Below are 13,668 nucleotides of genomic sequence, written 5' to 3' on the forward strand. Positions count from 1 at the left end.
ATCTTGGCAGACCATTTAATTATTTTTCTGCCTGCTGTTGCAATTTATAATGTGCTGTGCTTAATGCTCTGATTTTAATTGTACTTCTACAGACATGCTGTGGACCACCTGAATGAAACTCAGGGACCACCAGTGGTCTGCAGATCACTGTTTGGGAGCCCCTGCCTCGGTGAAAAGTGTTCTAAAATTAATTACTGCACCAATTAATTATTGCACCAATCACATCCAATAAAACCAATTAAATTATGAATATCACAACCTGAGGGACTTATGATATAAAGGTATTTCTGAACCTGTGAATTAGCACTATTTCAGTCAATGAATGGCAAACAAATCATAGTTGTGCACAACATAAAGCAGATGAAACAAGTAGACTTTGCATTGGCAATCTGTGGACCAGTTACTGTTGCCAATTTCACTGACCCTACTGCACTGAATGGAATGGTAAGAACAGTATGTCAAGAGATGGACTATGATTAGAGGAACACAAGTACTGCTGAGAGAAAAAGTCCTGTATAAAACAGGAAGGTTTGAATTAAGCTGTCTGATTCACTATTTAAGGAAGTATAAAATGGGAAATGGGAAAGCTTTAATATAAAGTATCTGTACAAAAAAAATGATTTACTAAAGTTACAAGGGTTTTTTGTTGTTGTTGTTTTGCAGCAAACAACACACTCCATAAAATGTATTACGGCTGTGTGGTTAATTACTAGAATAAGAATCTGTTATAGTTTCATCAGAAGTGTGTAGACAAACAAGGGAAAGTCGCGGACTTTTCAGCTAAGTTTTTCCCCCATATCTGTTCTTCAGGGGATGAGGAAGAAACCAGAAGTCCAAAAAATTTATATAAAGATATTGCCCCGGGTCATAGTTTTTCAGCCACAGAAGTCTTCAGTATATATGCAGAGAAGCATGTGGATGGGAAGGTAAAAACTGCCAGTTTTCCCTTCCTTGTGCCCTTTGGGCTGCTGCCACCAGAAGAGGGAGCTGAAAAGGCCTTATGAGGAACACTTTTGTGGTACTTTGCATATATTCCTAAATATACATGCCTTTCTTTCTATAATAAGTTGTAGCTTCAAAATTGGTATGCATTGAGGAAAATGAAATTTGAGTAAAAGTCAAATACAAAAAACATGCCTGACGAGCAAAATGCAGGCAGGTGATCTGGTGTTAGTGTAGAGAGGAAGCAGAAAGTTACAGGTGTTTATTTTCCTTACAAACTAGCAGAAAGTATTCTGTATAGCAAGTTTCAATATTACATCCCATTTTATGATCTCAAGGCCAATTTCTACACTGCATTTTACAGTCACTTTGTGCAACCAGGAACTCAAGTCAAATCCCTCCCTCGAATTTAATTCACTGTATGACAGACACAGCAGTGTGAGAAAGAATACCACGCTAAATCTTAAAAATGACAATCATCTTAAAAATTCTATTCATACCTTTACAGTGTGTGTGTGTGTGTGTGAGAGAGAGAGAGAGAGAGAGAGATGGAGAGAGAGGGTGTTGAATGTCTGTCTATATATACAGGGCTCCACAACTTGAAGGGGAAGTGGGGCCACACTCTGGCCCCAACCCCAAAGCTGCATGCCTCCTCATCCCTGCCTTTCATGCAGGGCATCTGAAGGGAACTACAATCACAATAGGGCATTATGTTTTCTTATTACTCCAGTTTTGTAAGACTATTGAATAAATGCTAGTTATTCAGTACTGGATATTACTTGTATCCTTATTCCAATAGGTCTTTTCTGTCCTATCCTGCCCTTTGCAGTCCCTGTGTGCCCGCCAAATAACTCCAGAGGGTTGGGAGACCCTCCAGAGCAGATGTGGATGTCCGGTCACACCTACTGGTGAGACACTGGAACTTTCCTATGATTTGAAGTGGGTTTCCACTACCCAAAGTCAAGACTGAGTACCGTCTGCTGGTTTTCTGACATAGTAAGCTGTGGCTTATCAAAACTGGAAGAGAAAGCTTCCAAAGTTCTTGTCAGCTTTGCCAGAGTGGAAAAGCAGCATGTGAGCAGAGTGGGAGACCAAACTCATTCACATAATGCTAAGCTATTCCAATGTTTAACTAGTGATGACACTACAGTATTTAGCTGATGATATTGTGAGGTTTAGCTGGTGATAACATTGCAGTGTTTAACTGGTGAGTTATTGCAATGTTGAAAACCAGTTATTGCCTAGCCCTTACACACATTTAGATTCACGATATATTGCCAGCTCAAACAGATCAAACAATGATCAAGCTGGTTTTGGACGATATGTTGGTGTATCACCCAGCCCTACTGTAAGGAGCAAGGGCAAGTCCCACTATGTGAGCAGATGCCCACCTGTGCAATGTGAGATGTCACCAAAAGTTCCCTATATTGAATAAGTGTGGGTTTGCTTGTTGGTTTTAAAAGCCAGACTCTTTGCATGTACTTAGAACCTGATAATGGATACTGAATACTTGTGTTACTGATATTTATTAAATATGTGCCCATTCTGTTGCAATTAAATCAGGAAAGAATAGAAAAGTACAAATCACGAGTTCCTGAAACTAAGCTGGTAAATGTCACACAATTATGCAGAAGTCGATACCAGTGATAGGAATGTGGTGTTCTCTTTTACTAAAAGGTACCCATAATAGCACTTTTCAGAATGTCATAGAATTATAGTGGTTTTCCAGCATTCTCTTTTTAAAAGTAGCTTTTTAAATAAGAATATTTTGAACTGCAATAACATGATGATAAAGTATATTTATGTGAGGGGGAAGGTTCAATTTCTCCTTTTATTTTTATGACCCACATATGAATAAATTTACTTATTTAGAGAAAATGTTTTGACAAGAATATCAAAACACTAATCACATGCAAGAGTCTTCATAGCAACTCTCCTCTGGTGACTGCCCATTGTGAATGACCTAATGATATCATATTAAATTGCTTGCAGGTGGAAACTAAACAAATGTGTTAAAATAACCCAAAGTAACTATGGAACACACAAGGGTAGTAAGATAAATTTAACAGTGAAAAGTCGTTTCCAAATCACTCACACTGGTCCTCTTCAATTAAGTATATATTTAATAGAACTGACATTTGATCAGTTGATCAATCTTATGCTTAATAAATATTAAACTGATGAAAATTTGCAATTGAATACTTCTGAAATTCTTACGTTATGCACGTGTCACATGAAGCAGATAGAGGAATGCCTCTTCAATATTATGCCTCACACCTACAGCATTTCTAAATTATTGTATCAGAAAAATATTGCTATACAGTCTGCTGCCTGATTCATTAGGGGCACCATTTTATTAAGTCAAAATGTGTTTATATAATCCAAATATTATAAACCTAATATTCAATAGCTAAGGGTTGCCTAGCACCATAAAATGGGATGCAACACTAGGCTTGAGTGTTTGTCAATGTCCTTAGATCAGGGGTGGCTAACCTGTGACTCCTCAGATGTTGTTGAACTACAACTCCCATCAGTCTGAACCAACATGGCCAATCATCAGGAACGATGGGAATCAAGTTCAGTGACTTCAGCAGAGGGGATGCTGCACAGGTTAGCCCACCCTGCCTTAGATCAATGGGACTTAAATGAGCTTATTGAGCTTAATTTTTGCAACTGAAGAACTACTAGTGCCAGGATAAGAGATCTGGTATACAATAAAAAGCATTGTTAAAAACAAAATAAAGCTTGTTAACAAAACCAAAGCAGTGTTCAGAATCATATTACACAAGGCATATCTTACAAGGCTGGTCCTCTTGGTGGCTTGACTCAGCAGAACTCTCAGAAATACTAGCAGTTTCTTCAGCAGTCCTTCCTCTTCGCCATGTTACCAAACAGTATGATTCTGAATTATCAGAGGAAGCCAGTTCCAAAATATCACTTAAGGTATGACATAGGAGATTCTTCTGCTCTTCCTCTGAAATATTCAAAGTCAGAACAAAGCCAAATTTTGACATTGAACTTGCATGCAAAACATCTGGCAATGTTCATACTACTCAGGGTTTTCCTTAAACTCTGGCAGCTTTAAGGCAGGCTAGGAGAAGGATTGGCAACTGGTGGTTTCCAGGTCAAATCTATATCTTGAGGCTACCTAGACATCTAATCTACCAGTCCAATTTTTCTACTTAATTCAGCAGGGACGGGAGGATAAGAGTACGAAAATGGAACAAGGGAGGCATGATCTGGAGCAGAAAAGATCTGTTTACAATTCATGTCATGATCACAATACAAATGAGTTCAACCTTAAGAACCAGTTTTTCTTTGCATTTATAATTTGACAACTTTGGCAGATTCCAGTTCACTGTTTTTTCTAGGGGAGAAACTAAACATACACACAATTAACTTCTACTAAGCCTTAGAAAATAATGGTAATGGGCAAAGGTTCTTTATTCATCAGAGTTCCAAGTGCCTCCACTTATCCCAATTGAATACAATGATCAATGAGGATAAGTCCACCTTCTCCAGTCCTAAGATAAGAGAAACAAGTTCAGCAGAAACAGTAAGACAAACTGTGTAGTAAGAATAAAGAATATAAAGTGACATTTCTGCCACTTGCCTAATTTACATGACAATTCCATTTGAAGGATTTGGACTTGCTTGAGCCCCACTTAAATTTTGTAACGCTGAATTCTAAATCCTCTATTTCAAAATCATCAGCAAATAATGCATTTGTACACTAATTGTAACATCAAATTACTGCAGAAGAATATTGCTAATAGCTCATGAATAATAGTGAACTATAATTTAGCTTAACACTGTGTAATTTGCTGGCAAGTACTATATCAAAACCCTCTTGTGGAGGTAGGTTTATGGTTACCTTGACATTGTCTCCAGGTAGATTTCTCACAAGTAAAAAGCTTCTTCAGAAGGAATGCCTTATATTAAAGATAACATTGACATATCAGATATGTATGATTTGTTCTTCAGTGGTGCAAAGTGTTCCATTTTCAATATCAGTTTAACTTCTTTAAAAAAATTTTGAATACATTTCTAGTTACAGAAGGCCTTTTTCCCTATGCAAAGGTACAATTTACTTTTATTTACATAGCTACAGGATTAGAAATTGCTTAACCATAACAGCATGATAAATTTTCTCATGCAATTATATCATTCTCTCCAAATCTTACAAATGTTTGAAGCATTTGATGGCCAATTTAGAGGACTAGATATCTGCCCCTACCTAAAACATAAAATGAACTTTATCAAGAGTTAAGAGCCGCAGGAACTCACGGAACAGGTTAGTTCTCAGATCTCTATCTGCAACTGATTTAATGCTGCAGACAACAGTGGCTCAAAACAGCAGCACTGGTAGCTTTCAATCTGCACAGTGGTACCTCGCAAGACGAATGCCTCGGAAGACGAAAAACTCGCAAGACGAAAGAGTTTTTTGTTTTCTGAGTTGCTTCGCAAGACGGATTTCCCTTTGGGCTTGCTTCGCAAGACGAAACGTCTTGCGCCTTTTTTTAAAAACCGCCAATGCATTCCTATGGGAAACCATCAATACACAGTGGTGCTTCGCAAGACGAAAAAATTCACAAGACGAAAAAACTCGCAGAACGAATTAATTTCGTCTTGCGAGGCACCACTGTACTACTTCAACAGAGAATAATCACCGTTCAATCTGTACTACTTCAACAGAGAATAACCAACCAATACATATTTGTCATAGTGTTTACTTTAGGTTTTCACATAAGCCAAAGGAGAGAAGGTGAAAATAGGTATGTTTCAAATTTACATAGTTTCCACAAGCTTCTATAGTATTACCTGGATGGGTGCAATCACAGCGCAGGGGCCTCCTTCAAATTGTTCTAATGCAGTTGATTCTGATTCACTAAATACAAACCCTAATAGGAGGAACCAAAATAATGGGTTAGTTGTTTCCAAAGAAAAATGTCCATTAATAGAACAGTCTTTCATACTTATTGCTTGTCAGAGTCAAACTACTGAGTTCTACTTTCAATATTCTGTCTCTGCCTAATAAAACTCAAACAACCCTGCTCAGTTCTTTTAACGGTATCTATTCATTGTACTGATGTTTTCAAGAAGCTGCATCAACCCCAGCCTAATTTTCGGAGTGGTAGTAGGTAATCATCATTTCCTAGTGTTTATATCCTAACTTATCCTACCTTCTGTTAGAAATGTGGAAATGTTATTCAGTCTGGCTTGGCAAAGGCCATCAAATCCTTATTCCAACACAAGTGCTGCAGTGACAGGCATACCTTTATTGTATCTATCTATCTATCTATCATCTATCTATCATCTATCTACATACACATACACACACACATTCATATATATCACTACATTTCTTCTTAAACCAGAACCTAAGCAGGTTCCAACATTGTAAAAGAAAACTTTTTCTTAATGTTTTAAGAAAAAGTCCCGGGACAAAGTATAAATAAATGACTGGGGGTGGGGGAGTGGAGACCCACATGGTAATGTCCATATACCGGTGGGTGGGTGAGAGGACACAGTCATGGTCTCATCAAATGCCTACCTTCAACTGGGTTCAACAAATAATAAATTCCATATGAACACAGATATCCTAACTCCCCAATGGTACATTCCAGCTACACACAAAAACTGTGCTCTGCAGTTTTGCTCAATTTTGTATTGAACTCCATGCACTTTCTAGGTCATATTCAATCTAGAGCAGTGTATTGCTTTGACACAAACGAGGTATTGGAGTGAACAGAGTGTACAAATATGTCGCTTTTGATTAGCTTTTCCAGTAGCTAAATGGAACCATGAAACAAACCAAAAACAATGGATACAAGTTTCATCTGCCATGTCAATATAAGGGGTGAAGGGGGTATTTTTACAAGACACAAACATTTACAAGGATACTGTAGGAAATGGTAAACAAGTGCAGTCCCTCTCTGAAGCAGGTCAACATAAAAAGCAAGACTTGCATGTAATTCCAAGGACTCTATGAACTTTTTAAAAAGCGTATTTAGGGGGAATATTTTGAATGTGAGTACTGAAGATTATAGTCACAATACGATGTTAGAACAAACTTGCATTGAGCTCAGCAACTCTAAAATTGTTATATGATAGGACAGCAAAACAAGGCCAGGTTTTCTGACTTGACAATAGCTGTAGCTTATATTAACACAAAGGCACTGTAAAGATTGAAAGCTTCTATTCCAGTCTAAGCGAGTTGCTGGGGTGAAAGAGGGTGGGGAAAAGCTGCAATAGAACCAAAACCAGAAAAATCCAACTTAGGGGAGAAGTGAAGAATAAAATATATTAACCAAGTCAACAGAACAGATGGGCAACAGTCATCTATTTAACAGACACTGTAGCATATACTGTATTTGCGACAGAGGTGTTTATCCTGTCTTACCAGAAATCTTCTAGCAGGTCACACAACTTTCTCATATATCACAAAACAATTTTTCCATCCTGTGCAAACACAGAAATTGCAGCTGACTATACCCCCAGTCACTCAAGTTCACACACCGTCTACATGAGTGAGAACATGAGAATGTGATTTATTATGTACACAAAAGGACCAGGGTGGTGATTGAAATGTTTTTTATCCAACCTTTTCAAAAAGAAAATTCTTCTTCAAATTAATTACTTAGCTGGGATTTCTTCAACTTACGTTTCTTTCTTATTGATCCTTCAATTATAGGCACAAATATTTTAAATTATAACCAAACAAGCTTGCACTTCTGACCAAATTATTTCAGTACAGCCAGTCAAAGTGAACCTTTTTTAAAAAAGAAGAAGAAAAGAGAAGGCCAAGACAACTTTATGATTCATCCCTTTTTTTTGGTCAACACGTTTCAGAGATTTGGGATTGTTCATCCATGAGATTTCCTGTCCACTGTTGCCAGTGTTTTTCTGAAGGCAACATGGAGCCCTATCATAACCCAAATCTGCTCATGAAAACAAATTCAGTGATGAGCTCCTTAAAACAGACAACTGCCAGAACATACTACTTGCCCTTCCCTTTCTTATCAACATATCCAGCTGCCAGGTCCCTCAATCAAACAGACTTTAATATAAAAGCACTGACAGCAGCAGCCAAACTAAAGAAACTAAGGTAATAGCTTAACAATAACAAGTAACATAGTTACAAGCACATATAAGCTCCAAAATGTTAATTGAGCATGCACACAGAGAGAAATGCAATCAATGCAATACCCGTTTATAACACTCCTCTCTATGTAAAACAGGAAAATAAATTTAAAAAGCTTTCGTGTGCATGCAGACTTCTTCAGATATCTGGTATCTGAAGAAGTATGCATGCACACAAAAGCTTATACCCAGAACAAACTTAGTTGCTCTCTAAGGTGCTACTGGACATTAATTTTTTTTTTAAAAAAATTATTTATTTTGACTGTGTCAGACCAACACGGCTACCTACCTGAATGTAAAACAGGAAATAAAAGGAAAATAGCTGTTCCCAAGAGGGGACAACAGAATGTGTGATTATTGTTTCAGCAGCCAACACACAAAGGAGAACAGTTGTAGAAAAATAAAGGACAAATCACATTGGTCTAGAATGCATATCACATTAAACCATAGTTTAAACAGGCTGTAGTGCTACTGCACACTGCTCAAAGTTCCTGTGGTGTTCTTCTCCTGCTCCTGCTTCTATTGCTCCACAGACATAACAAGCCGGAGTCCGGCCTGTTATCTGAACCCAGGCTCATTGCTTGTTTCTTTCAAACCAACCATGAACAGAAATCAAGGTTTGTTCTTGGTTTAACCCTCGTGGTGTGGCTTGAGAAGAACAAACCACAAGCCCAGGTTTGAACAATATGACAAGCCAAATTTTGGCTTGTTTTGTTTGTGGTGCAGCAGGAAGATTGAAGGAGGACCACCTTAGGAACCTATGAGCAGCATATACCACCTCATTGCTCATTCACATTGAACCACAATCTATTTTTAATGTGATGTATGAAGTAGGCCACTGGAAGCAAACAGGAGCATTTCTATAACACCAACACATTTTGAACATGGTCATAACCACAAATGCATATTTTATTGATGATGAAACATCAACTGTGGCCAGAACTGCACTGAGGAGAGCACTTAGCAGCAGCATTTTGCTGCAAGAAGCCAAACTTCCAACTAATTGTTCTCGTTCTCTTCCCTCAGTTACCTTTTATTGCAAAACAAATAATTTCATTAGAGTGGTTTGCCATGCATCTGAGGTTCAAGTTAATGGAAATGATGGAATGGGCTAAGACAGGCTTCCTCAACCTCGTCCCTCCAGATGTTTTGAGACTACAATTCCCATCATCCCTGGCCACTGGTCCTGCTAGCTAGGGGTCATGGGAGTTGTAGGCCAAAAAAACATCTGGAGGGCCGAGGGTGAGGAAGCCTGGGCTAAGATATTGTCAACCCAGAAACAATAACTTTAGGGGGTGCCTTTTTTTGTAGATCTACCAAGGAGTTAGTTACCTGGGTAAAACATTTGAAAGGGTGGAGACGATGTATACTGCAAAGACAAGAGTAACTACACATGTTACTGCCCAATTAATTCATTTAACATGTTTACATTTCCATTTAACTTATCAGTTCTACATGAGCATATACTGGCTAGGTCGCACCAGCAGCTATTTTAAATGGGCTATAGGGCTAAATCATCTTGTGGTGTCCACAAAATTTAGCAATTTCCAATTACAGGATGGCACTTCTAAAAGGACATTATAAAATATTGTCAAATGAAAAATACGGAGACATTAAAATGAGGACCATGTTAATTTTCTAGAAAGATTACACGGATGATTCCTAAATGCTGTTTTTTAGAGGAAGCTTTCGGTGCCATGCCCAAACACAGTAATTATTATTGGATAAATATTTGCACTTCGTTGTTTCTATTGTCAGTGCTGTAATAAGCAATTCAAAGCTTTTATTAACCTCTTGGGAATCAGTAGTATGGACAATATCCATAATTTTTTTCTACCAAGATCACAGCACACCAACTTTTAGGTTACAAAAAAAATCTCCCAAAGCAAAACAGAAAGAACAGAATAACTTGTAATGTTTTTATATTCATTATTCATGGACAAGCTATTGATAGCAGTGTTTGCTATCAATGCAATCAATGCTGCATCATTATATGCATAGAGTAAGCCAAAGTCAAGCTTAGAGAAGAGGAAATGTTGAAACCTTTTTCTACATATTCCACAGCAATCTAGACTGTAAATGTGAAATTATACTAAAAGGATATCACATCCCAAGTCCATGCAGTACTTAGAAGAAAGCCTTGCTAACCAATCAAAAAGTATTTCAGATTCTTGGGCAAGAGCACCAATTTTCCAGTTCTGTGAAACCAGACCAAAAGCATAACATGCAATACGACATGGCAGATATTTATCAGAAAAACTAATGGTTAGAATGACAGTCTTAAGGAAACCCAGGACCTTTGACTTACACACATGACGTAATAGCACCAATGTTACCCAACCATGTAGGGTAGTTATTACAAATAGCAATAAAACTGTGCTGAACATAGTAGCACTGTTTACAACACAGCTGGGAGAAAATTACTAGTTTGTCCTTAACCACAGACAAAGGAGCAGCAGAAGATGTATCTTGTCACCTATTGGGTTTAGGGCTGGGTGATATCAGCTTTTCGACATCATGGTGTATCGCCAGCCAAACATCGCAGTTTGGCGATATACTGTGATGTTGAAAAAACAAGATGCACTGGCTTCTACCCACGAGACACCAGGTGAAACTTCCCCAGCTTTCACCTTGAGAGCTGAGGCAGTTTCACCCAGGCTCACAGACTAGGACAATGCGGCTTGTTTGTGCTGCTCAGCTGTGGGGAGGTCCCCCCCCCAGCTGAGACAGCCCCAGTGCTCTCACGGCTCACGTGCCTCATGTGCGAAGCATTGGGGCTCCTTTGACTGCCCACTCTGGGGAGTGGCAACTGTGCTCCCCTCAGCTGAGCAGTTTCACAGAGCCCCCACCCCGCTTGCAGAAGCCAGTGCCTGGCTGGGGGCTCCTTTAACTGCTCGACTGAGGCAAGGGCAGTTGCACACTCCTCAGTTGAGCAGTTTAAAGATGCAGAGGGAGGAACGAACTGTATTGGTCCCTCACTGATACAGCCCCTCTATCGTATGAGGGCAGAGTGGGATGGCGGTTTCACTCAGAGATATAGGAACTCTTGACGCCCTCCAGCGGACGCTGCTAGCAGAGGGACTCAGGAGCAGAGGCGGTTTCACCAGCGATATACTGCTGAGTGAAACTGACATCACGGTCTGCTCCTCATATTGGTCCGGGGCAATATATCACCCAGGCCTAACTGGGTGGCAAATACAGTGGTACCTCGGGTTACAAACACTTTAGGTTACATATGCTTCAAGTTACAGACTCCGCTAACCCAGAAATAGTACCTCGGGTTAATAACTTTGCTTCAGGATGAGAACAGAAATCATGATCTGGCGGCGCGGGGCCAGTAATGCTTCAGATTAAGAACAGTTTCAGGTTAAGAGCGGACCTCCGGAATGAATTAAGTACTTAACCCAAGGTACCACTGTACACTCTTTCCCAATAGTAAATATACTGAAGACTGAAGAAAGGGTTTGCCAATCTTATGGTGCAAAAGATATCCCCAGCTCATACACAGGGTGGGAGTGGGGAGGCAAATGACACATCTTAACAGCTATCATGATGACTGTGCCACTGCTGGGTATATTTGGGTCCCTTCCTGCCCATTTCAAAACAGGGGAATAACAAGCAAAGGAAGATGTATCAAGGGGAGAGAATATATCTCAGCTCACTACTTACAGTGCAAAAAAAAAAGGGGGGGACAGAAGAGCAAGAAGGGTGGAGATCCCTTATTCTCCCAAGTCACAAACCACCCACCTCTCTGCCATGATGCAGTTCAAGGCTGCGCCAGCTGGGAGCGCTTGCCATGCCAGACACTACCGACGGCATCACGCTTCCCACATGACGAGGAAAGGGGGAGAAGGAAAGAGCACAGGGGTCCAAAGGCAAGAAGACGTGTGTGCAGGATGCGGAAGGAGGGGGTGTGAAAGGGGAATGTGAAAGTGAATGAAGCTGCGAAGAGGGAGGGAGGCTCAGGAGGAGCGATGGGGGGGAGGAGGCCAGGACGTACCTTGTGCCCACCGGCAGAAGATGGTGTCGGCGAGGCCCTGCGTGCCGGGCTTCTTGCCCCACACCAAGTGGACGACCTCCTGCCCCAAGTCAGCCATGGCGGCGGCTCCCGGCGGCGGCGGAAAGGCGGCAGCGGCGGCGGCGGCACAGGCGACGGAGGGGCGGCGGCCAACCTGCGTTCGCTGAACATGGGCAGGAGGCGGAGGAAGCGGCGGCGGCGAAGCGGACTCCTCACGAGGCGGCTGCCGGGCCTGAAGGGGAGAAGCGGGGGATGCTGAGGAAGAGGGAAAGGGGGCAGACGGAGGCCCAGCGCCGCCCGTTGAGGCGCTTCTCCCTCGACAGAGGGCCGCGCCGCCCTCCCCCGGCTTCCCCTCAGAGGCCGCGCCTGAGGAGGCCGCGCTTCCCCGCGAGGGGCCGCCTGGACCGACTCCCCCGTCGGCGTCGCGGCTGCTTATACTGACCGGCCTTTCTGTTCTTCCTCCCTCACTGCTGCGCGCGCGCGCCCGCCTGCCTCACCCGCTCCCTTCCTCAGGGCTCAGTAGTAATACTGAATGGTGGGGTTGGGCACTACGGGCAGCCCCCATTGGAGCAGCTCCTTGACAAGCAAGCACCCCGTCGAATCCGAGACGTCGAAGCGGGGCTCACTTTCTCCCCCGCCCATCCTGACTCGGGGAGTTAACAACACGGTCAGAAGCGGGGCGGGGAAGGGAAGGGATGCACACAAACACGCTCGGTCGCACGCCAATCAACAATAGGGCTGGCTGTGATTCGACTGAGCTGCGCGACAGGCATGTAGGCGGACCAATCCATGGCGGGCGGACGGAGCCGGAGGAAGGGCGAGATGCTCATTCATAGGGTGGATACAAAGAAGGGTTCGTTTCAAAGTGGGAGAGTCCCGCCCGGCTCTCGCTTCCTGTATGAATGCTCTGTGCGCGAGTGTCCTGGTAAAAACGGGAAGAGTCGTCGTGCACGCGGGCTGGATTCCTATTTTTTTTTAGTTTTGGAGGTTTTAAAATATTGCAGAATAGAATTTAGAAAAGGAGGATGAAGAGCATATTAAGTCAACACAACCCATAATATACGAATTACGAAACATGCACACGAAAGCTCGTACCAACTTAGTTGGTCTCTTAATGTGCTACTGGAAGTAATTTTTTTTATTTTGTTTCGACTACGGCAGACCAACACGGCTACCTACCTGTAACTATACCAATTACGATCCGATAATGTAAAGAAAGAAAAAGCAATTGGGTGCGCAAGTTCAGTGCCGGTGGATCAGCTTTGGGGCCAAGTTCCCCACAGGAAGTGCTGAGCTTTTTGACAGGTGGGTGGTACCTAATGCATACCCTCCAACATTTCTTAGATGAAAATAGGGACACCCTATTTATTATCATCAACAGCAATTTTTATTATTTATATACCCCATCCATCTGACTGGGTTGCCCTGACCACTTTGGGCTGCTTCCAACCTATATGAAAACATAATAAAACATTAAAAATTAAAAAGCTTCCCTATACAGGGCTGCCTTCAGATGTCTTCTAAAAGTTGCATGCAGTCATACCTCAGGTTGTGAACGTGATCCA

General features: G+C 41.5%; 1 protein-coding gene across 2 annotated transcripts in view; it reads right to left on the reverse strand.

Annotated features, from left to right (window-relative positions):
- Nucleotides 1-12,824, reverse strand: part of MINDY3 (MINDY lysine 48 deubiquitinase 3) — a 33,822-nt gene extending 20,998 nt beyond the window's left edge. Inside the window, exons 1-5 of one of the 2 annotated variants that reach the window (XM_083405801.1) lie at nucleotides 12,546-12,824; nucleotides 12,086-12,335; nucleotides 5,764-5,843; nucleotides 4,817-4,874; nucleotides 3,743-3,916 (exon numbers count right to left, since the gene is read on the reverse strand). In XM_083405801.1, the coding sequence (XP_083261927.1) occupies nucleotides 3,743-3,916; nucleotides 4,817-4,874; nucleotides 5,764-5,843; nucleotides 12,086-12,182 (409 nt within the window). In that variant the 5' untranslated portion in view covers nucleotides 12,183-12,335; nucleotides 12,546-12,824. The other variant, XM_083405802.1, reaches the window with a different exon arrangement.
- Nucleotides 12,825-13,668: the final 844 nt, after the last annotated feature.

Source organism: Podarcis tiliguerta (assembly GCF_965153285.1).
Source record: "Podarcis tiliguerta genome assembly, chromosome: 12".
Taxonomy (NCBI): Eukaryota; Metazoa; Chordata; class Lepidosauria; order Squamata; family Lacertidae; genus Podarcis; species Podarcis tiliguerta.